At 34.5% G+C, this 25,737-nt stretch overlaps 1 protein-coding gene and 1 long non-coding RNA gene across 16 annotated transcripts in view; one reads left to right on the top strand and one right to left on the bottom strand.

Annotated features, from left to right (window-relative positions):
* Positions 1 to 25,737, top strand: part of LOC309661903 — a 1,098,809-nt gene that overhangs the window by 1,031,038 nt on the left and 42,034 nt on the right. The gene's annotated exons all lie outside the window — the stretch shown is intronic.
* The window catches only part of ANKRD17 (ankyrin repeat domain 17), a 169,412-nt gene that overhangs the window by 124,271 nt on the left and 19,404 nt on the right, over positions 1 to 25,737 (bottom strand). For 2 of the 15 annotated variants that reach the window (XM_082463695.1, XM_082463696.1), the window contains exon 1: positions 11,889 to 15,243. The exons of 11 other annotated variants lie outside the window; for them this stretch is intronic. In XM_082463695.1, coding sequence (XP_082319821.1) covers positions 11,889 to 11,942 — 54 coding nt within the window. In that variant the 5' untranslated portion in view covers positions 11,943 to 15,243. Of the gene's footprint in view, positions 1 to 11,888; positions 15,244 to 25,737 lie in introns of those variants that run through there. 2 more of the 15 variants (XM_082463687.1, XM_082463688.1) reach the window with 2 other exon arrangements.

Genomic DNA, 25,737 nt, shown 5'->3' with positions numbered 1-25,737 from the left:
TCATTTACTAATTCTGCCTTTTGTATTTTTATTTTTTATAATATATACTTTTATAAGCTACTTCAAATTCTTTTGTGGGATGAAATATCTTTTACATAAATACAGAAGTAATTTTTTTAATTTAAAAAGAGCCAAGGTATCCATATTAAAGAATTTAACATTTACCAAGGACATTACAGAGACATTAAAATATTTTAAATGTACACAGTCTCGCATTACTTTTTAAGAGCAGAAAAGGGTAGGAGATAATCAACTTGAAAGGAAAGCTAGAGAGAGAAAACCCTAGGGAAGGAGTAGGACTTTGAATAATGAATAGATGTTGAAGAGGGTAGCAGGTAAACAATGTAAGCACTAACAGAATATTAGAATACAATGTAAAGGCAAACAATTCAGATTAAATATGGTAAAGATAAAGTTGGGTGGGTATAAGAATGTCAAATAAAAGATAGTTCAGGTGCAAAACTAAGCTTGGATTTGGTTCTTAAATGTGAAGTAACAAAGAAAAACAGGTTATAAAGCTTTTGAAATACATGAGAGATACACACCATCATCTCAAACTTTTTGTTTAGAAGTTACTGAAGCCACTGTCTTAAGAGTTCTAGTTAAGACTTTTATATCTAGAAGGGATCTTAGAGAAACTATATGGTACAATTTAACTTTAGAGATTAAGAAGCACGAGAATAAAAAAAAACTTATTTCAAGTAATATACGAAGACTCTAAGTCTTAGAACTCCAACCTACTGATCACCTGGGTTGATCTGAGTCATGTGATTAACTTTTAGTTCTTCCTCATTCCATGTATATACCTAACCGAAGCTAAGAGTTCAAAGAACTTCCCAAGAGAAAAAGATAGGAGGGTAATTCCTTCATTGTATAACTCAAATTAAAATGAGAAACAAGCATTTACTGTGTTCAAGATACAATGCTAAGTCATGGAAGACACCAAGGATAAAACTATTCACAGAAAATCATATAATAACACTATAAGCTCAAGACAATGAAAAAGGAAGCCTATTAAATATACTCTAGAAATACTTAAAAATTAATGTCAACATAATTCAGCATTCTCACTTACCTATCACACTTTATAAAAGACATATTCTTTGTAATTCATAAAATATTTACAAAATGATGATCCACCTGACAAGATTTTTTTCAAATGACCTTTATAGAGCTTAATCTTAATATTTTGGTTTTTTAAATAAATAAAGTTTCATAGAAGAAAGCAGTTTTCCATCTACTATTATCTCCATTTACTTTATTTCATAGATAAAACCAAGAAAATCAGGAAAAAGAAACTGAGAAAGATATTTTGGAAAGATAACAAATATTGTACAAATGTGACAAAATAATAAAAAGGAAAACTTTCCAATGTCTGTGAACACTTAAACACCAGCACAAGTTTTTGGAAAATCTTAACCAGTATTTCCTTATGGAACATAAGAATTTAGAAACTGTATTTCTCAAACTTGCTTAAACAGTTCATACAAATATATGTTGATCTTTTCATGATGACAGGGCATAAATTACAAATGTAGAACATGTGACAAAGACTAGGGAAATGGCAACAGGACGAATTCAAGGTTAGAACCAGTTAAGGATAAACACTAGTTAGACAAATGAGAAGGTCAACAAATGAGAAGGTCTGTAATCAAGGAGTTAGGCTGGTCACAATAGTCAAACATCAAGTAGAAGAGCAGAATCTAGACAATCTGTAGCAGGAATAAGAGATCAAAATAAAGTGGGCAGCAGGTATCAAAACTCAGAGAAAGAGGCTAAATGATAAAAGGTCTGAGACTAAAGAAGGAATTCAGAGAGCAGAAAACACCAACAAGCAGTTTAACACTGGCTCAACATTGCTCCTCATCTCAACAGTCCCTTGGAATTTGGAGGTTGGGAGAAGAGTTGCAGCACTTAAGAAGTGTAAAGACAGAGATGTGCAGATGTAACTGACCATCTTTTCTTATGGGACCACATGATTTCAGTGCCAATTTCAAAATTAAATTGTGGCAAAAACACAGTACATATAAATACAAGAAGAAGGTATGAAGTAGATTTTAAATGACTTAATTTGCTACTATGCAAAGGAATCTGAAACAGCTTAGTCTTTGGATAACCAAGATATATATTATCTTGATCTCACTTTTCATTTTCATAGACAATATAAAATAGAACTAGTCTCAAAAAAAGAACTTCTGTGACTGGATGAAAACCAGCTGGCACCTGTGACAGAATATAGAAAAGAAGCCTAAAACCTTCAAAAAGAAAAATATTCAAATTTGACAAATACTTCATATACTTGTTTCCACTTGCTAAGATAGGAATATTCAAATAGTTATAATTTATAAAGTCCTTTCCTAATCATTTAGAACTGTAACATATGACATTTGATGAAATTTATAACCCATTTAAGTTTTTAATTACCCTTACCAAAATCAAAAGTGTTACTTACGGAATGTTATTCCTCAAGCAAAACCATTTTCTACTTATGTCTAGCTTCTTTCACTCACTATTTCACTCGGGAATCCTCAAAATCCTTTTTCATAAATTCTGAATGACTAATCTAGGGTTTATAATTGTAAAGCAGTATTTAAATTTTTTTCCACAAAACTTTTCCCATGTCTTAAATTTGCTACATTGTAGTTGAAGGAAAAAGAAACCTAGAGAGTGACAAAAGAGATTAGAGAAGTTGGGACTATGTGATAAATTAAGAAATTTGATAAAATGGTAAAAGAAAACATTTTAATCAAATAGACTTAAATCTAAATCTTAGTTTTATGCCATTACTGACTGTAAACTTGGGCAATATACTAAACCAGCGGTTATTCAGGTATGGTCCACAGGATCAATGGGGATCCTCAAGACTCTTTCAGAGGGTCTCTGAAGTTAAAACTATTTTTATAATACAGTACTAAAATGTTATTTGCCTGTTTCACTGTGTTGACACTTGTACTGATGATACAAAAGTAATGGTGGGTAAAACTGCTGGTCCCTTTACACGAATCATGGCCGTATCACGAATCATCATATTCTTCTGTCATGCACTTATAATTAAATGAAAGAAAAAGAAAAAAAAAAGGTGAGTTTCCATTATGAAGCAGTAAAAAGTACTAATTTTAAAATTTTCAGCCTTGGGTGTATTACTTTTTAATATTCTGTGTAACAAAATGGGAAACATTTCTGCTGCATACCAAGGTACTGTAGTTGTCTCAAGAAAACACTTATATAAATGTGAGCTAAATGTGAGCTAAACCAATAGTTTTTTTCACGAACACCAATATCATTTCAAGGAAAACAACTCACTTTCTTTGTCATCAGTGATAAAATCAAGCTTTCAAGTGTACATTAGAATTTTGGAAAACTTATATCTGTCACTGAATGTGACAGCTTCCCACTTTTTTACTTTTCTAAGGAGAACAGTGGTGATATTAGCAAATGTTATTATTGCAGAATAAAATGCAGCAATATTTGGAAGTCAGTAAATCAGTATTTTCCAATTGCCAATGTATGGTGCTACAAAATCATGCACCAAAAGATCTATTCAAAATGCACAAAAAACCAGTGGGTTTTAATTGAACAAAGTTCAGAAAATTCATTGATAATGTTTCAGATTCCACACTGCAACTGATCTCCAGGAAACCCCCATTTGAGTAGTTTTAGGAGTGGTATCAAAGAAGAATATCCACAATTATCAAAAGGGTTATTAAAATATCCTTCCCCTTTTTTTACCCTCATATAAACGTAAGACATTTTCTTCTTAGACTTCCTCCAAAATAATGTATTGCAACAGACTGAATATAAAAGCAGATATATGAGCCCAGTTATCTTCTATTAAGCCAGACTTAAAAGATATTTGTAAAAATGTAAAATAAGGCCATTCTTCTCAGTTGTTTTTCTTTTGGATAACAGTTATTTTTTTTTTTTTTTTAAAGAGCTCCTGACTTTATTTATTTATTTATTTATTTATTTATTTGGCTGTGTTGGGTCTTTGTTTCCGTGCATGGGCTTTCTCTAGTTGTGGCAAGTGGGGGCCACTCTTCATCGCGGTGCGCGGGCCTTTCACTATCGCGGCCTCTCTTGTTGCGGAGCACAGGCTCCAGACGCGCAGGCTCAGTAGTTGTGGCCCACGGGCCTAGTTGCTCCGCGGCATGTGGGATCTTCCCAGACCAGGGCTCGAACCCGTGTCCCCTGCACTGGCAGGCAGACTCTCAACCACTGCGCCACCAGGGAAGCCCAACAGTTATTTTTTTATAAAATTATGTTAACATGTAATGACACAATCTCTCTGTATAATAACTTAAATTTTCAACAAATTGTAACTAATGTGGTCAATTTCTATTGCCACCATAAAATTATGTGGGCATCCTATGTACCTATCTATCAACATATAGCCGGTTAGTTAGAAGCGTGATTCCATCCAAGACCAATATTAATGGCCAATATTAATCTAACCACTCATTAAACCAAAAGTTATCTCACACACATTTACAAACACCTCCTGAAAAACCTTTGTCTTGGCAAATCTGGAAGCTATGTATTAAAACCAAACCAACGATTAAGCAGGACTCTGATACTCAGCAAGTTTGTAGTGATCAAGTCATTTCACGTCAGACTGAGTACTTCAGTAAAGGGTCAGAACAGGGCCCCTAATAATTCAGAACCAGGAAAGTGCCAATGTTGCTACATGTATATGCAGGTAATACATGATGTAGACTTTTCCTAATGCATGCTTCACAGCATCCTACACATTAACCACTGGACTATGCTGGATTAATGTGGGACCAGTGGCATTTGGATGACCCTGCCTTTACTCTCATGTGAGAGTAATAACAGATTAATTCACATACCTCTAGTTATACTATCTTTTTGCAAGCTGTTTGAAGTCTTTATACTCCACTAAAATATCAGTCTTCTTTAGAGGGATTATTAACTAACATAAGTGTATCTCTTAGTCATCTTCTACTACTCCTATATGCATTCTCCCAAAGTTGATGTGTGAAAGCAATGTTGCAACTTCTGCTCCTCTGTTCAAGATAGACTCAACTTTCAAATAAGAGTATTCATAAAACATAATATAGCAGGGACATGAATGTGTGTATGCAGAGTATATGTAAGCATATATGTAAGTGTGTTGCATGAACATACACATATATACATAAGAGTATTCATAAAGCATAAAGTAGCATGAACATGGATGTGTGTATACAGAGTATATGTAAGCATATATGTGAGTGTGTTGCATGAACATACACATATATACATACACATTATGTATAACAACATACTGATTGAATTGGTAATAGAAAAATCTTTACAGATAAAAAGATGAAAATGGGATCTAGGGGACTTTCTAGACAGCCTGACATTCATAAATATGCATAACAATTAGATAAGCACAAAAAAGATAACGTAAAGGTGCTTAAAGAAAAATATTTGTGTACTAAAAATTTCAGAATGCTAAAAACATGGGTTTCAAACTATTCAGATGAACAAATGAAGTAAAATACTAGTATTCAAATACAAATCTATACACATCCTGAATCCAAGAATGTTTAAATACCAATCACAGACATTCTATCTTCCGAATTTTTACTTTTATGAAGCAAAGTTAGCTGGACTAATAAGCTCATTGAATTTCAAGTGCCTAGCATGTTAAAAATGCGCAACACTGGAGCGAAATTATATAAGATTCAATCTGCCCAAATGTCTAATCTTCTTTTTTTTTTTTTAAATTAATTTATTTATTTATTGGCTGCGTTGGGTCTTCGTTGCTGCATGCGGGCTTTCTCTAGTTGCGGTGAGCGGGGGCTACTCTTAGTTGTGGTGCGCGGGCTTCTCATTGCGGTGGCTTCTCTTGTTGCGGAGCACAGGCTCTAGGTGCGTGGGCTTCAGTAGTTGTGGCACAAGGGCTCAGTAGTTATGGCTCCCGGGCTCTAGAGCACAGGCTCAGTAGTTGTGGCGCACGGGCTTAGTTGCTCCGCAGCATGTGGGATCTTCCTGGACCAGGGCTCAAACCCATGTTCCATGCATTGGCAGGCAGATTCTTAACCACTGCGCCACCAAGGAAGTCCCCTAAAATGTCTAATCCTTCCAAAGCCTCTTAATGAATGGAAAATGTTACTTACAGTAATTCAAATAATTTACATATTTAGCTAAACTCTTCTGTCTCCAGATCAAATTATATTTATGTCCTAAGAGTAACTCCAACTCTTCCTAGTGAAAAATGTCACCAGTATTATACTAACTATATAGATACAGAACTTTAGAAATCCATGGAAGACTTACTGATAAAATATATAAATGATGTGCATTACATAAGCCAATCTATTTTACAGACTAAAAAGAAATATAGGAAGTAACTGTCAAAAGAGTCTACTTCACAGAGATTTCATATCATTACTAAAAGTAATTTTAATGATAAATAGCAAATGGACTTACCCTGTTTAGATGAAAATACACTATTTACCACTAGTCCATAATGGTGACAAATCAAAAGGAAACAATAGTGTCCCTGTGACTCTTTCAAGCTTATTTTATTAAAAACCCTCTGATGTCAAGATAAATACAGAGCAAGAAATGGTTCCATAATAAACCTACTTAATATGTTTAAATCTGACCCTTAATTTAGTTACACCCTAAAGAGTTCAGCCAAATCCTCAACCACTGAATCTCTAAGGAACAACGACAGAGATTTAAGGCTTTTAGATTATGTATTACAACCTGTCAAATCAAGTACAGATGAAGCTAGAAACTGGCTCTAGCTGACAAAGGAACAAGATCGGGCATGAGAGTTATTATACTTAACACTGTAAATATTTTTATTTTCAAAAACTTGCTACTTTTTTAAAGCAAAAATATATCAAACACTATAACCTGAAGAAAGTATTTTAAATTTGATTAAAATTAAAAGATTTGTGAAAATTTCTCATTTCTAAAGCAATTCTTATAGAAAAACTACTAAACATGGTTCAAATAGAAACAATGAAACCAGAATATATAGTAATCAAGTTTCTGAAATGACCTCTCATATGTTTTATATTTTCATATTTAAAAAGCTTTTGTATAAACCTCAGGTTTATATACACAGCACTTGGTCACACAAATTTGGAATATACCCTTCCAAAAAAAAAGTTTGGAGGACTTTTTCTTCTTACTGATCTTTCTGAATACCAAGATCCATTATTAATTATTATATATGACTTAGAGGAAGAACATCAAAATTCTAAAATTATAATCATGTCTCAGCAAAACTGACATAAGCAATACAAAAAAAGAGATATTTAAGAAGCCTCCCAGCCCTTTTCCATCATCTGTATTTGGCTGTTTTCCTGAGTATTAGTTAAGGTGGGCAAAAGGAACAGAAACACTTTGACTACTTTGGTTTGGAGAAGAAAATTACTGACTGGATTATTTGCATAATTAAAATAACCAAGTTATTCTATTAAATCCATTACCTTGGATAGCTGAGAAGCAATGATATAAGTTGAAATCAAGCTTTTCCAGTTTTACTATAAGTTTTAGAAACTTGCAGTATTTTACTCAAGATTTTGAAGATCATCTAAAAATTTAGGTTAAATACACAGGGGTATATATAATAAGCAATCACAATTTAAAAGGTAAACCATAGCATTATGAGAATTAATCTGCACTAATTCGCTGATGATATTTTGTTTTCTTTTTATTAAGACTTAAATAAAAGCACCTTTTAAAAATGTATGGTTCATGCAGAAAATTATAAGATACTGATGAAAGAAATTAAAGATGATACAAATAGATGGAGAGATATACCATGTTCTTGGATTGGAAGAATCAACATTGTGAAAATGACTCTACTACCCAAAGCAATCTACAGATTCAATGCAATCCCTATCAAACTACCACTGGCATTTTTCACAGAACTAGAACAAAAAATTTCACAATTTGTATGGACACAAAAGACCCCGAATAGCCAAAGCAATCTTGACAGCAAAAAATGGAGCTGGAGGAATCAGGCTCCCTGACTTCAGACTATACTACAAAGCTACAGTAATCAAGACAGTATGGTACTGGCACAAAAACAGAAATATAGATCAATGGTACAGGATAGAAAGCCCAGAAATAAACCCATGTACATATGGTCACCGTATCTTTGATAAAGGAGGCAAGCATATACAGTGGAGAAAAGACAGCCTCTTCAATAAGTGGTGCTGGGAAAACTGAACAGGTACATGTAAAAGAAAGAAATTAGAACACTCCCTAACACCATACACAAAAATAAACTCAAAATGGATTAAAGACCTAAATGTAAGGCCAGACACTATCAAACTCTTAGAGGAAAACATAGGCAGAACACTCTATGACATAAATCACAGCAAGATCCTTCTTGACCCAGCTCCTAGAGAAATGGAAATAAAAACAAAAACAAATGGGACCTAATGAAACTTAAAAGCTTTTGCACAGCAAAGGAAACCAAAAACAAGACCAAAAGACAACCCTCAGAATGGGAGAAAATATTTGCAAATGAAGCAACTGACAAAGGATTAATCTCCAAGATTTACAAGCAGCTCATGCAGCTCAATAACAAAAAAACAAACAACCCAATCCAATAATGGGCAGAAGACCTAAATAGACATTTCTCCAAAGAAGATATACAGATTGCCAACAAACACATGAAAGAATGCTCAACATCATTAATCATTAGAGGAATTCAAATCAAAACTACAATGAGATATCTCACACCGGTTAGAATGGCCATCATCAGAAAATCTACAAACAATAAATGCTGGAGAGGGGGTGGAGAAAAGGGAACACTCTTGCACTGTTGGTGGGAATGTAAATTGATACAGCCACTATGGAGAACAGTATGGAGGTTCCTTAAAAAACTAAAAATAGAACTACCATACGACCCAGCAATCCCACTACTGGGCATATACCCTGAGAAAACCATAATTCAAAAAGAGTCATGTACCAAAATGTTCACTGCAGCTCTATTTACAATAGCCAGGACATGGAAGCAACCTAAGTGTCCATCATTGGATGAATGGATAAAGAAGATGTGGCACAAATATACAATGGAATATTACTCAGCCATAAAAAGAAACGAAATTGAGTTATTTGTAGTGAGGTGGATGGAGCTAGAGTCTGTCATACACAGTGAAGTCAGAAAGAGAAAAACAAATACAGTATGCTAACACATATATATGGAATCTAAGGAAAAAAAAAAAAAAGGTCATGAAGAACCTAGTGGTAAGATGGGAATAAAGACACAGACCTACTAGAAAATGGACTTGAGGATATGGGGAGGGGGAAGGGTAAGCTGTGACAAAGTGAGAGAGTGGCATGGACATATATACACTACCAAACGTAAAATAGATAGCTAGTGGGAAGCAGCCGCATAGCACAGGAAGATGAGCTCGGTGCTTAGTGGCCACCTAGAGGGGTGGGATAGGGAGGGTGGGAGGGAGGGAGATGCAAGAGGGAAGAGATATGGGAACATAGTATATGTATAACTGATTCACTTTGTTATAAAGCAGAAACTAACACACCATTGTAAAACAATTATATTCCAATAAAGATGTTAAAAAAAAAAAAGTATGATTCAAAAGACCAAGTTACATTCAAAGAAGAAACAAAAATAGCAGGAATTCAATGTTTAATGTAAATAATCAGATATCTATATAAAATTCCAGATAAACAGTCATAAAGATGAAAATTATGGTGACAAACTTCAAATATTAGAAGTTTGTTTGGCTCAGTATTAGATACAATAATAAAATTGTCACTGTGGCATATAGATGAACTTCATTATTCATTATTAGACATTTACACAAGGAGCTAACCCGTTAAAAAATTTTTTCTAGAAAGCTCACTGTATAAAATATATCTATTCACTTGCAATATGAGGTACTTTAGAAAATGGTATATTTAGCTTCAGAGTTAGCAAGTCTATTCTTTTTAAACTTTTATTTTTAGCATTAGGTCATTATGAGTACTTTTAATTTTGGAAAATAATATTTTATTACTAGTTGGAAAATTTTCACTTCTAGTCTGCCAGTAATTGCCAAATAGTTAAATAAAATAATATTAAATAAAGAGAAAACTCACTTAGTATGGTTTAATGCAACAGGTGTATAGGAACCAAATTAAGAGAAACTGAAAATTAGGACAAACAATCAAAATTACAGAGGTAAAATAACCTCTGTAACTAACTAGTAACTATGAACAAATTAGGCAACATAAAATCTTTACATGATGTTAAACACTTTTGTGTTTTAGTGGGAATAATGAAAAGCCAATTTTTAAGATAGTATTAGAAAAACCTATACTTAAGGCATAAAACTATGCCCAAGTGGGTTTTCCCCAGAAAATAAGACTTCTAAAATCCATCATATGCTGAAATTTTAAATGACCAAAGAAAATGTCATATAAATTTACTGAAATCTATAAGGTACGCTTCTTTTAAAATCCAAAGCAAAATTTTTAAAAAGCAAATAAAAATGTCCCACTAGAACTTTATAATTAGACTTGTTTAATCTGAACCACTAATAGTCATGTGACCACTGCTAATTACTGAAGTTCCCTGATGAAAGTATATATCACTATTTATAAGATTCACCATACCACTTCGAAGGAAACTCACTAGTTCTATCAAAATATAAAAAAGAAAAAGAAAGGAAAAGAATGGAAATTAACCAGAGAATTCAACTCAGACAATAGCTCTTAGGACAGGGGTAAAGAGTATGTTGGCAGGTGTCTGCAAGGAGCTAGATAATACAATGGAATCAGTTTTCACTCTGCAGAACAACCATGAGACTTGCTGCAATGTCAGCTCCAAGCATACACTGAGGGACTCCAGAAAATGCTCATTGATCATGCAGCACTTTATAATGCGCATAGGCTTTTTTCTCCTGTTAACCCCGCCTAGCTTCCCTTTGCAGCTTATTCTCCCAAGCCCTCTCCCCCTAACAAATTCTCTTCCTGAAGATAGTAAAATATTTAATGAATTATCTTAACATTCTAAGTATTAGGAATACCACTCACCATCATTACACCATCATGAAAATTAGCCAGTTTTTTTAATGGGAGGGAACCCTACAACCCCCAAAATAAGAAAATGGGATTTAAATATCTATATATCTGTAAATACAAATATTTGATGGTGTATTACATCCAAGGCCAAAACCAATTATAGTTTCACTTTGACATGTATTTTCTTGAACTGATTTATACGCAAATAGGTTCTATGACACTGACACAAACAGGAAAAAATAGAAAATATAATTTAAAATTCTCATGACTCAAAATGCAGATTTTTGTGAGCTCTCAAGCATTAGTTAAATTTTACAGTCCTTTAATTTTTAATTTAATAATTTATTTTATAATAAAGTCACATGAAAAACCTAGAAGCAGAATGTACCAGCTAAATTAAGCAATTAGATTAATATATATGCTTAACTTTACCCTAGAAACTAAAATAACCAGCTGTTTTTAATAGTTAACTGCAAGCGGAGTTTTGGGCTTAGATATGTAAATGAATTCTAAGACATATGATACTAAACCTACTCAAAGCTGCTTTGCAGACCCCACCTTCTAATGAGTTAATCTAAAGGTCACCACCAGCACAAGGCTTTTTATTAAGTCCGAGGCCCTTTCTTTCTTTTTCTTTTTTCCCCTATCAAACATATATCTACAATTTACAAAACATTAGGTTTAAACAAAATAAGGTTTTAGTAATCATGTGAACTAGATTGGCACATTCTCACACAGAATAAGGTCTGACCGTATCTTGCTTTTATGCTCTGCCTCTCTTTGCTCTCTCCTCTTATCTATTCATCTGTAAAATAATTCCGGCAGATAAGATTTCTTTGTTCAGATTTCAACTTTCATTTCATTTACAAACCTAGCCCTACCTCAAGAATGTCTTCTAGAACATATGCTTCCATTTCAGCCGCTGTCTCCACCATGTTTTATCAAACTGCCATGTTTCTTACTGCACTATGATTAGATCATTGCCAGCAGGAACACTCCTCTGTGTCAGCAAGGGAACAGGAAATGGAATGTTCTATTACATGCCTAAAGCAGCTTAGCTGTTCACTAGCCAGGCATCTACCAAAAGAGCAGGGGGTGACTCACTGTGTATTTTTTAAAGATACAGAAGCTCTATTCCAAAGCAAACTTCTGTCAAGTAATTTCAACAAGCAAAATAAAGTCTCTTATTTTACCATTTCAAATTTTAAAACTCTAAAATTTCAAAAAAGAAGTAATAATGTATTTTTTTAAAACCTATTTAAACACGTCTGGCTTTCTGGTTGAACAAAAGAGGTTGAAGTGGGTTACGTAGCAATTTATCCTTAGTAAAGCCTTGTAGTAAGATTAATGGCTGTATTAAATATGCAAAGAAGGAGGCAAGGTAATACCAAATTAGGAATTTGTTACATCAGCCATATGTATTATTTAACACATATATTACAGGTGCTGACTTGAGGGTGCCAAAAATAATAATTTAATGTAGTTTTTTAATGGTAAACTGGTTTTCTATAAACTAATCTGTTTGGAAATATCTAAGAGAAATGAGATTAACATTCAACAGATTTACAATCACTGAAGCAAGCCATAACACATCACGGTTATATGCATTTTCTAGGAATGTCTTTAACTTCATTTACTAACCAAAGAACTGGCCTCCCCCCACCTTATCATAAATACTACAAGAGACTAAAATATTTCAGATGAATGAAATTCAGAAACACTGTTTCTGGATCATTAAATAGCAAAGTGGGTGAGTAACAGTAGAGCTAATTTTATATTTATCACTGTAATTGAGCCTCAGTTTAGTAAAATTTTTTACTTTGTCAAATTTCTTCCTTATATAATATATAATATAGAAAATGCAATGGGAGAGGAACAATGTTTTGGGCTCTGCAGTATTAACAAAATAACCCTGTACTTGTGAGAGTGCTATACAAACTGAACTTGAAGTGATCCCTCAATGAGGTTAACCAATCTAATTATAACTCTAAGGTGAACAGTTCTTCTAGTCTAAATTTTCCTAACCTAACTAGAGAAAGTGTATTTTTTAAAGGAAAGGAAAATGACAGGAAAGACCATTCACATATGGTCAAATCTAAGTGATGATATGAATGGCCTTTCCAGTAATGTCTCCTCAAAGTGATGCCATGTTTTAGTAGAAAGATTCTGTCATTCTCTTGGGCCTTAGTTTATTTATCTGTAAAAAGGGATAACATTCACTCAACAATGGATTTTCTATTGTATATCAGAAACTGTCCTGGGTACAGTCAACAAAACAGATAAAATTTCTTCTAAACAGGTTTATAAGAAGATTAAATGAGATAAAGTATCTACTACTCAGTTTCTGATATTTAGGAGACATCCTCACTGTGTCAGGCAATATACAAGTCATTGCTTTTCAAATAAACATGTTATTTAACCCTCACAATACCTTAGATGATAATAATTCAAAATAATAACATTAATAATTACCTTGTGCTTACTATATGTGATACACCATTTTAAGTGCCTTGTATATATTAACTCATTAAATCTCACAATAATCCTAAAAGAAAGGTAGCTACTATTATTATCTCCATTCTGGAAACTGAGGTACACAGAAGTTAAGCAACTTCCCCAACTTACTCACAACTAAGCTAATTAAGTTAAGCTAAGATTTGGACCCAGGTACCTGACTCCAGAGTCTGTCCTCTGAACCATCTACTATACTTCCTCCAGATGATATGACCCTCATTTTACAGATGAGAAAATCAAGTCGCAGACAGTACACAGTTATATAGCAGAGTTGAGATTCAAACCCAGAATGGTCTGACTTCAAAGGATGTGTGAAATTAATGGAAAACAAATGATATTAAAAATGTTTTCCCTCAGACCATATACAGTGCTTTCATTTATGTATGAGTGTGTCTGGTATTTGGAGGTTCTCAAACAAAATAATGCCCATTGTTAAGACACAGCTTATGAATAACTAGAAAACTGATCTTACTATTTTCCTCCTTCCAGCTCAATCCGTTCCATACTTCAAATAAACTGCTTCATCCTTAGGAGAAGTCATCAACGAAATTTCTGTTTCTCAAACCTTCTTCCAACAGAAGCAAGTAATGGTAGATTTGAGTTCAAGGAACTCATATGTTCATACATTCTTATTTCCCATAAGCCAAGAACAGGCTTTCCAACTTTGACAAGAAATCGGGCCCCCTAAGGTTCAAATCAATCAAACCATTCACTGTCTCCTTCCCTCCTGTTCTAGGATTATATGGTGCTTCCCTTATGTTTTCTGACATATACTGTTAACTTTTTACTAATAAAGATGTGATTATGGCTTTCTTACAGAATTACAGATATTTATATATCATTTATCATGTCTCTCCCTTACGGATCACAAGCTTGATGAAAGCAGGCAATGCTGTTTGCCAAGGTATACCCAGGGCCAGCACAGTCTCTGGCATAGAGGAAGGACTTAAGTATTTGTTGATTAAATAACAAATGCATGAATAGAGGAATCATCTGATATTCAGTTTTGTATCTTAATCCCTTTTAAATTATTGCTACCACTAGGAATTATTTCTGATGACAAGAACATGTGTTCTGTGACTATTATCTTTAGGTCACTGAAATAAGATATTAGAAATGTTAAATATAAACAGACTCTATATTTGAGAATTTCTATTGTTGTTTTTTTTAATAAATTTATTTATTTATTTTTGGCTGCGTTGGGTCTTCGTTGTTGAGCGCAGGTTTTCTCTAGTTGCGGTGATCGGGGGCTACTCTTCATTGTGGTGGGCGGGCTTCTCATTGCAGTGGCTTCTCTTGTGGAGGAGCACGGGCTCTAGGCGCGCGGGCTTCAGTAGTTGTGGCACGCAGACTCAGTAGTTGTGGCTTGCGGGCTCTAGAGCACAGGGTCAGTAGTTGTGGTGCACGGGCTTCGTTGCTCCATGGAATGTGGGATCTTCCCAGACCAGGGATTGAACCCGTATCCCTTGCACTGGCAGGCGGATTCTTAACCACTGCGCCACCAGGGAACTCCCTGTAATTCTTTGTTATACAGAAAAGTAATTATTTATTCTTAATTTTATTTTCTGGTTCTTTTGTTAATATGAGGACCTATGCCACAGCATAGGATACTTTGGGCAAAAGGGTGTGTGAAAGGAGATTCATATACATCTGCTATAAGACCCTACATCCTCATAGTAAGCCACTTTCCTTCTAGTTCAACCTCAATTTGTAGGCAAAAAAACCTGTTTTCCCATTTGCCTAAAATGGATTTCAAAATCTTTAATTTTCACCTACGGCAAAAGCATTAAAGCATAAATGACAGTTAACCTACTAACAGTTATGCAAACAAACACAAACTCACAGATGTAAGTAACTTAATTCATAAAGGAAAATACTTACTACAATAAGAAGATTCAAACGTCCAAAGTGAAGAGAAAAGCCTCCCATAAAAAGTGGGGGAAAGGACAGAAGAAGCTTAATAAATACCAAGACTGCATAAAGGAATCTTCTGAAAGTTACAATTTTATTTAGGACCAGCACTGATTTCTTTGAACAAGGAGCAAGAAAACCAAACACACACACACACACACACACACAGAAATATGTTGACAAGCAAACAACCCTATTTTGTATGGTTTAACATTTTGTTGATGTTTGTTCCTCCACATAAAACATTTTTTTTTCAATCAAATATTCCTTGTAAAGAAATTCTGCTCCCATCAAATATTTTTTTTCTATTTAGGGAAGGGCAAGACTTTTCAAAATCCACATTTTCAAACAAAACAAGGACAAATAATTGGTTGCAGCATAAATATAATTATTTCACCGACCTACATAAAAACACACTACTAGAAAAACAAAATCTGAACCAACTTCACCTCTCAAAATGTGTGAAATGTAGTCATTACTTTATAACATCTCTATTTTTCTCTTTTCTACTCTGTAAGTTATATTTTAGCAGAAGTGTAAAATAGCCTGGACCAAGCATAAGTGGCATACATACATTAAAGAGTTAAACAGAATTTAAATTAAAAGGCTAACAAAATCTGGTCAAATTTCTGATACCCTATATACATTATTAAAATAACTCTACCCCCATGAATTTACCTTATATTTCTCCTAAACCAAATCATGCCACAATATGACTGGGGGTTCTCGATATATGTCTTTTTTTTTTAAAATTTATTTGTTTTATTTTAGTTTTGGCTGCGTTGGGTCTTTGTTGAGGTGCGTGGGCACGGGCTCTAGGCACGTGGGCTTCAGTAGTTGTGGCTCACAGGCTCTAGAGTGCAGATTCAGTAGTTGCGGTGCACGGGCTTAGTTGCTCCGTGGCATGTGGGATCTTCCCGGACCAGGGCTCGAACCCTTGTCCCCTGCATGGGCAGGCGGATTCTTAACAACTGCGCTACCAGGGAAGCCCTCGATATATGTCTAATGTAGCACAGTAATATTCTTTTCATTACCACCACAGATTACTTTCTTTTTTTTTTTTAAACTATGGTTTTTATCCGCAAAGTAATACATGTACATGGAAAACATTCCTATATAAAAGAGAACATAGGGAAAAGTAAACCTATCTCTCACCAACTCCTAAAAGCACAACTAGTGTATTCTTCCAGAAATAACCTACATATATAAAGCATATCTTAGTGTAGATTATTTTTTATACAAATAGAAGCATATTGTACATACTTTTCTTCATCTCCATTTTAAAAACGTAACACTCCATAATTGTTTCAGATTAGTATATGTATCTCTCTCTTTGACTGTGATAGTTGCTCAAATTTTCACTAAAAAACTGTACTATAATTTATTTAATCAGTTCCCTTTTGATGGGCATTTGTATTGCTTCAACATTTCACAATACTGCAATGAACATGCCCAACAAAAGGGCACACATACTCTGCACATACCTGAATATAACTGTACTGTAAATTTCTTGATGGGTACATGTATTTAAAACTTTATGTTACCAAATTGCCCTCTAAGGTTGAATTTACACTCTGACAGTGAATGAGACTGCTTGCTTCCCTACAAATAGTAAGTATTAATGATACAAAATCTATTAAGAGAAACCCAGATCAGAAATAAGCATGTTTTAAAACATGTATCTAGATTTATCCTTACTCCCTCATCATTTCCACTTTTCAAGGAATTGCAAATGCAAATTACATCTCCTCTCATCTAACTTCTGTCCCCTTAACAAAAAAATACATTCATTCCCTAACAGATTAAGAATTTATTTACCACAAAAAAACCCAAAAAACAAAATAAGGAGCCACAATGCAGATTCTATCTATATGTATGTACTTGGAGAAGAGAGAAGAATGGTGAGTCAAATGACACTTTTAAAAAATCTACTTCTGTTAAATACAAATTCCATCCAGGTTTAATGGACTCTTTAACTAAGTTGTGAAGTTTCTGCCGGAATTTAGTATTATAAAGATCCAGAATTCTTTGGGTATATTCTTACTAAACTAAATTAATAAAATACTGTTGGGTGTTCATTTGTTTGCCTTCCACATTTATTTCAAACTATTCATTTTTAAAGCACAAATTTCTAAAGTAATCCTTCCGTCATTATTGGAAAAAGAATCGAATGCAAACTAAGACGAAGAAGATAGGTTTTTGTTAACACAAAGAGCACTAAACAGCTTCTATCACAGTTTCTTGACATGTATCCCAGGTCTAATTTTGATGATAATGTTTAAAAATAAGAATGATTAAAACTTCACCAGAACCTCCAAAATAAATGTAAATAGTTGGACAGGCTTCTAGATATGTGAGGAACACCTAAAAGGCTTAGGTAACAAGGGATTAAGTAAGGATATATAAAATTATAACCTAATACATAAAATCATGCAAAGGCCATCCATTAGTATATTCTAAATGTGAGGAAGGATATTTATTGCTTAAATAAAATTTTTCTCAAGGCTAATGCTGTAACAAGGCCCTAGTAAACTTTCTTTTGAAAGATCATCATTACTATTTTGATCATTCATTTATGCAAATATTTACTGAGTGCTTACTAGGTGACAGGCTTTATACTACACAATGGATATAGAATGACAAATAGTTACTACACCTTCAAGAGTCTATAATCTAGAAAAACTTGATCCTGATTTTCAACAAAGTCTAAAATCAAAATCTGCAATGATTTTTTCATCTTCTCTGATATATAGTCCCTTTCCATTTTTCTTTAATCTAAGTAATAAATAAAACTCAAACCTCCATTCAGGACAGTACAGAAAGTATTATTATATTTAAACAAATATTTCATCCAGATGTGTCCCATGTATAGAATTAAATACAACCACAGTCTTGTCCAAATGTAAGTAACAGACTAAGCAAAGTAAGAAACAAAACAGCTTTCCCTCCTTTCACATCTCCAATTACAGTTGTGCCTGCTGGACACTTGCACTTGTCTCTACCGATGCTAGGTCACACCATGAATTCATTCTTTTCCTAGTGTTTCACAATAGGTTCTATGTATACAAAATTGACAAGATTTTTATTGTTTTTAGACAGCATTCACCTCCCAAATTTCTCTGTACAACATTTCAAATAAAAATAAACAAGTACATATATAATAGGAATAACTTACTTCAACATTTTTTGGTTTTGTTTCAAATAGGCTAAATCTACTGATAGTACAGTGCTCTCAATTTCTTCTGTTCCAAAGCAACAAGTATCTACCAACAAAAATAAATATACCACACACACACACACACACACACACACACACACACACACACAGCCTACCTCCCTACCCCAACCCCACAAGCACAGTGGTGGGGAGAGTAGAGAGACTGGGGATAAAAATGCAAATTACAACAAGACAAGTCCAAAGCCAATTTTTTTGAGTAACCAATTTCTACCTTCTGGAAGGACGATTGTCCTACTCTAGGGCAGCGGTCCCCAATCTTTTTGGAACCAGGGACCGGTTTCGTGGAAGATGATTTTTCCAAGGACCTGGCAGTGTGTGGGGGGGATGGTTCAGGCGGTAATGTGAGCCATGGGGAGTGAAAGGAAGTGGCAGATGGAGCTCTGCTCCATCACCGCTGACCTCCTGCTGTGCAGCCTGGGTTCCTAACAGGCCAGGGACAGGTAGTGGTCCGCGGCCCAGGGATTGGGGACCCCTGCTCTAGGGGATACAAGAAACAGCTCTAGGTCACTTAAGACAGTATCAAAGGCACGGAAAATAATCAGGATGCAAAAACTACCCAAGGAACCTTGCAATCTCAACTCCTTCTCTGGTTGCTTGATGGCCTGGAGTTGCTGGCAGCAAGCTCCAATCAGTCTGGTTTCTCATGATGCCAATTACCACTCTGCTGTTTCTAGCCTAGTCTATTCATAACAAATCTGGAAAGGTTTGCCTGCAAGCAATTACTGCAAGTACTCTTTCAGACTCATAATTCCATCTCCTAAGAAATATATTACATTAAATTGTCTATATCCTCAAAAAACTAGGCCAAAAATTGTAAAATGGGGCCTCTTTTCCACTAACCTGATCCTGACCAGAGATCCCAACACAAACCCCATATATATATATATATATATATAAAGAAATACTGATTTCATTCAATGTAACTGTGACTCTTTGGTCATCATGAAGATATCTCACAACACAGCCACGTTAGAAGCAATGTTACCATTACTTTCAACTTCCCCCACAAATTTCAGATATTCAGTTTTACTACCAAATCTAACAAAAACTAACACCAGATAAGAAAACAGAAGTTAATATATAACAACTTTTCTGTGTGTAATAGATAAACACTAGCATGTTTTATGAAACCACTACTGTTTTATGAAACCAAATTTAACTCACATTCATATCTTTCAATAGCTCTTTCATCAATTTCTTAACAGAGTCAACTATATTTACAATTACTTGACAATTCCCATCCTCTTCAAGAACATATATGCCAATGTCTCTCAGTGAAGGCAGTTAATATTCTTTAAAGGGTAGCCACTAAAAAACCAATAACTTATAAAATGTTTAAAAGCATAACTGAATTGCCAAATATAATTTCATACTTTAATATTCATTTTTGTACGCTCAGGTAAACCATCTCTCTCTAACACAAATTCCACAATTTGCAGTAAAATGCTTAGTTTTTAAAGTATTTCTCATAAGTTATTTTAAGGGTATATGTTTGCATAATTTGATTTCTTTTTAAGCACTCCAGCTTGCCTAGAAAACTATGTATAATTTAAGTAGAATCATTATAGATAGTGTACTTAGGTCTTAGGGTCTTGGCAGTTTACACTTTCAGTACTTAAAGGCATATAACAGCATAATATTTTATGATTTTTAAAATCAAATATGAAAAACATACAATTAGCAATGTGCTTCCCAAAAGATGTTTCTGATACAACACTCCTAAAATTAGGCTTTCAAAAAACATTTTACCTATGTACAGTAGAAACAGGATGCCAACCTACCTTTAAGTTGAAGTGGCATCAAAATAAATTCTTTCATTCAACAAATATTGTCCAGCTAGGGACATAAGATAAGCCCTATCTTTAGAAGGATAAGGAAGGCCATCTCTATTCCCATCTTTTCTTCCAGTTCTTCCAGAAGATATACCCTGCCTCCAGTAGCTGTAGCTCTCCTTGATCACATGACTTTCTTCTTATGGAAAAACCAAGCTTCTAATCCCAGTCTTCAGTATGTCAGAGAAAATGTCATCTTATTTAAAGGCACTGGTGGGAAGGACTCAGAATTTTCCCATACATCCAAATTTTTAACAAACTTTTTTTTTTAAAAAAGAATCATGGAAAGGACTCTGGAATTGACATACAAAATCAAGAGTGTAAGCCAGTCAAGAAATAATTACGCATCTTACATAAAAATATTCATATTTGTATTCTATGCAACTTTCCAATTTCCTGGAATTAATTTCCATATGCCCTCCATTTCTACCTCACAGAATTTCTAAAAACCATGTGGTCCTGGAATGGCACTTTATAAATAAAAGTATTATCTAAGTAAGTAAATGCAACACATCTGCAATCTTTTTAATATTATAAATATGATGCATTAAAGTGCGATTTTTAAAAAATTCAAAGGCCACAAAGGCACAAGATGAACAGTAAGTCTTTTTGTTACTGGCCTGAAACAAAATGGCAATACACTGTTAACGCTGTTAACTGACTTCTAGTGCGGTTTCAAGCTTAACTTTAACACCATTTTACTTCTGTTTCTTGATTTACCAATTTTTTTTAAAATTAATTAATTAATTTATTTATTTTTGGCTGTGTTGGGTCTTCGTTTCTGTGCGAGGGCTTTCTCTAGTTGCGGCAAGTGGGGGCCACTCTTCATCACGGTGCGTGGGCCTTTCACTGTCGCGGCCTCTCTTGTTGCAGAGCACAGGCTCCAGACGCGCAGGCTCAGTAGTTGTGGCTCACAGGCCTGGTTGCTCCGCGGCATGTAGGATCTTCCCAGACCAGGGCTCAAACCCGTGTCCCCTGCATTGGCAGGCAGATTCTCAACCACTGCGCCACCAGGGAAGCCCTGATTTACCAATTTTTATGTGCTATCTATTAACTGACTGTCCACTGAAGAAATGAGCACTAACCCTTCCTTTGTTGCCCTCTATCTCCCAATTTTATAGGTTATATTATTTTTATATTATAAAGGTTTATAACTATACTCCTTAACTACTCCATAACTATAATCAAGTCTATTTTATATATTTTCTAGGTTGATTCTAAAAACTAAAAATTAATTAATTGCATTTATAATGTGACTAAGTAAATACTAATCACTGAAGAGAATGTAATTTTATATCATTTAGACATTACTGGTTGAAACAGAATTGTCCATGTTTTCTAAGAGTGGCAGCAATTGAATTTTCTTCTAGCTCTCTTTGGTTCTTTTTGAAGGCCCAAGACTGCCACTGTAGCTACCAGTTTCCTCCCCCCCGACACTGCCCTACCACCATATATATCCTCTATCGTGGATTATATTTTCCACTGTATTATAGTATCTCAAATATTTTCATATAAAGTACACAGTTTTCCTAAATATAAAAATATACTTGTCCTCATATGATAAATAATGTGGTTAAGTATAAAAAATTTAAGTTCAACATTTTCCCCCAAATGATGAAAATACTGCTTCACTATCTTCAAGCATTCAGCATGGCTGCTAAGAACTCAGTTATTTGATTTTCCATGTTTTATTCCCTATCTCTAGCAGTAACTGAGGATTTTCTTTTTATCCTCAGAGTTCTGAAATTTTGCCAGATGTGTCTAGATATAGGTCTTTTTCCATTCATCCTGTGTGGTACTAGATGGGTTCCTTTAATCTGAAATTCATTATCTTTCTCTGGCTCATGAAATTTCTTCAATTATTTCTTTCAATATTTTTCTCCTTTCCACCTTCCTGTTCTTTACTTCTAGAACTCATATTTACAGATATGAAAACTTTGTGATGTATTTTCCATACTCTTTTTCTCTCAATTTTTCCAGATTTTTTTTTTTTCTTCACATATACAGAGTTCCTCCTCTTTGGCTCCAAATCAACAACTCAGTCTTGATTCATGCTAAATTGTTATTTAACCCATCCATTAAAATTTATCTTCATAATTTTCAAAATCTTTTCTGGTTCTCTGCCACTTTTTCAATGAAACTATGATTAATCATTGCAACAGGTTCCTGAATCTTAGTAAAATACATATTACACTTTTTTTTCTTTGAAGTTTTCTTCTGAATTTTATCTGAGGTCAGCTGTTCTTTCTTTCATCTTAATCCTCTTCCATCTTTATTCTCCTCAATTGTCTGTCTGTTTACATTGGCATCCAAATCAACAACTCAGTCTTGATTCATGCTAAATTGTTATTTAACCCATCCATTAAAATTTATCTTCATAATTTTCAAAATCTTTTCTGGTTCTCTGCCACTTTTTCAATGAAACTATGATTAATCATTGCAACAGGTTCCTGAATCTTAGTAAAATACATATTACACTTTTTTTTCTTTGAAGTTTTCTTCTGAATTTTATCTGAGGTCAGCTGTTCTTTCTTTCATCTTAATCCTCTTCCATCTTTATTCTCCTCAATTGTCTGTCTGTTTACATTGGCATATAAAAGATTACTTTTAGCTCTCTCTGAGGTTGTTCGAATTTGTTTTCCCAAATGGTGTCTCCCTTAAATGGGAGGGTAGTACTATTTAAGCAGGTATCCCAGAAAGGTACCTAGACAGGAAGTTAAACTTGCTGGGATCCGCCAAAACTGCTTTTCTCTGAAGAGGCATGCCTCAGTGCCTCTGCTTCTCTCTCAGGTGCCAACACCTCAGATGTCCTACTGAATTGCTAATCTACTTTCTTAAAAGAGAACAGTTCTTAGACTTCAGGCCTGAGGGCAGGCATGACTGCCACGAGGGCTGTTAAGACTGGAGAAAGGGCAGGAAGGAGGTCCAACTAACACAGCACTTTGGAAAATAGTTCTTTAAAAAATTCTTGATTATTACCCAATTGCCCACTACTGTTCTCTGTACTTGCTGACTCCAAGCTTGGAGTCTATCTGAGGTTCCCCTAGGAAAATCTGAGCTTACCTCTGGTATCTTGAGTTCCAGTTTCCTTTGAGATTTTGCTGTCAATCCAATCCCATGAACTTCCTATCTTCTTCATAATTTCTTGTCCTCTGATGGTACCTGTAGTGGACTGTCAACTGTAATTTTACTGTTCAACATGCTTTCTCCCCGGTCCCTTTTTCTAGTAATATAATCCCTCTTGTCCGTGGGGAAAATATTACATGTGATTTGGGTGGAGGTGAGTCTTCCCAGCTACCACTGGGGTGGCCACATGACCCAGGTCTGGCTAGAATATCCCATCCCCCCTCTCCTCTGGCAGCCATCTTTGCCTGGCTGAAAATAAAACTAATACAGAAGAAAAGAGAGACTAAAATGTTGAAAGAAAACCAGTACTGATGATATTATTCAAATATGGACTTATCCATGCCTAAAGATGGATCTTCTCCCCTCCTTCCCCACACACATCCGAGCACACATAAAGCTACAGAGCTAATGAGGTCCTTTTACTCCTCTTTAAGGTAGTTTGACCAATGTAATAACATTTGTTCCTTGCTTTTCAAAACTGTGGTTTAGTTCAATCTTTAAACAATATAAGTGGGATGTTGGGACAAAAGAAAGTTAAAGGAATGTGCTCAATGCACCATATTTAAAAGAAAAGTTAAGACAAAAATTGTAAAATAAGCCAGAAGAAATACAATTAAAGCTTTATAGTTTGGTGTAAAACACAGAATGAGGAAATAGCTATAAACTTTATTAAGTACATCCTATCATTCCCTAAGACATCCTTCATACCTCTAGGGGAAGAAAAGCATATATAGAAACCAATTATCTCTTAACTAGTTTTTTCTCTGAGTCAAGATTCCAATGGTTTCAAAAAGAACAAAGGAGGAAAGACTGGTATTGATTTAAAATGTTCTAATCTATTATATATCCAAAGAAAACTCTCTGAAAGGTTATATAGTGTCAACTTCTGGAAGAAAAATTCTTTAGCTTTGATATGATTATTTGAGGAGAGGTATGGAAGGGGTTGTTTACTTTTTAATTTTAGAGGTGATAAAAAGCACAGAAGGTCATTGAACTCCCTCAGTGGACGAAAGGTGAAATCCAGTACTCGTCACCTAAGGTAAATAATTCACGGTTCATAGACCTATGCCTCAAAAGTTCTATCCTCCTGAAACAATCTGCAAAATGCTGTATGTATATATTTAAGTACACCTGAGGGAGAAAGGGTCCTCAGTTTTCATCAGAATCTAACTAAAATCCATGACCTAAAAAAGGTAAAGAAAACTGCTCCTGACTGGAAAAGAACAATGACAACTTCATTCAAGAATTACATTTAACAATTAAATACAAAAAAACTAAGTAACGAATACCTCCAACATATAAGACAGTGTACTAGATATAGACATTATCTCAATTCTTTAGAAAAACTGTTAGAAAAAATTATTAGTCCCAACAGGGATGAAAAAAATGAGGTTAAACAGCAATTTTCCCAAAGTCACAAAGTATTAAAGCAGGATGCAAAAGTGTCCCAACTTGATTTTAAACTCTTTCCATATAATGTTTTTTTCCAGGAGAAATGTTGGAAAACAAATACAAAGGCAATGGGTTATTTCATAATGGAATGTAATTTTACGTCAGGCACAGAAATTGCCAAGTATTCACATGCCTGGGGTTCAATGAAATTGGAATCTGACCCTTCAATTAAGATTTTCAGGGAAACTTCTGCTTCTAGTAGTAAGGTCAGAAGCCCTCAGTACTTGATTAAGATTTATGAATCTTAACATTCAAGGCTGTCTAAGCCAATGAATGGCTCCCCTTGCTATTCTTCTGGGCTCCATGGGAAACAAAACCCAAAAGCTGCAATACCAAGCCCATGTTTTTTATGTCTTGGCATACAAGATAAGAGGATCTGGTGATAAGGCTAAAGTAGGTAAGAACTTCTACATATGAAAACACCTCCCACATACCTAGAGCACATTAACAACTTAAAATATATTCCAGAACACGGCTCTGGCTAAGAGAACTCAGTACCAGAGTTTGGGTTGGAGCCAGAAACCTGGGTCGAATAGTGGAGAGGATCTTGGACTGAGAGGTGGTAATACTGGGTAGAGTAAGAAAAAAAAAGGAAGGGAAGGTACAAATGAAAGAACAATCCACAAAGTAAGTTAGGGATATGTTTTCAAAGTTCTG

The sequence above is a fragment of the Balaenoptera physalus genome, assembly GCF_965194825.1.
Source record: "Balaenoptera physalus genome assembly, chromosome: 5".
In the NCBI taxonomy this organism is placed as follows: Eukaryota; Metazoa; Chordata; class Mammalia; order Artiodactyla; family Balaenopteridae; genus Balaenoptera; species Balaenoptera physalus.
The sequence above is the reverse complement of the archived record's forward strand: the minus strand, read 5'-3'. Positions and strand labels throughout refer to the sequence as shown.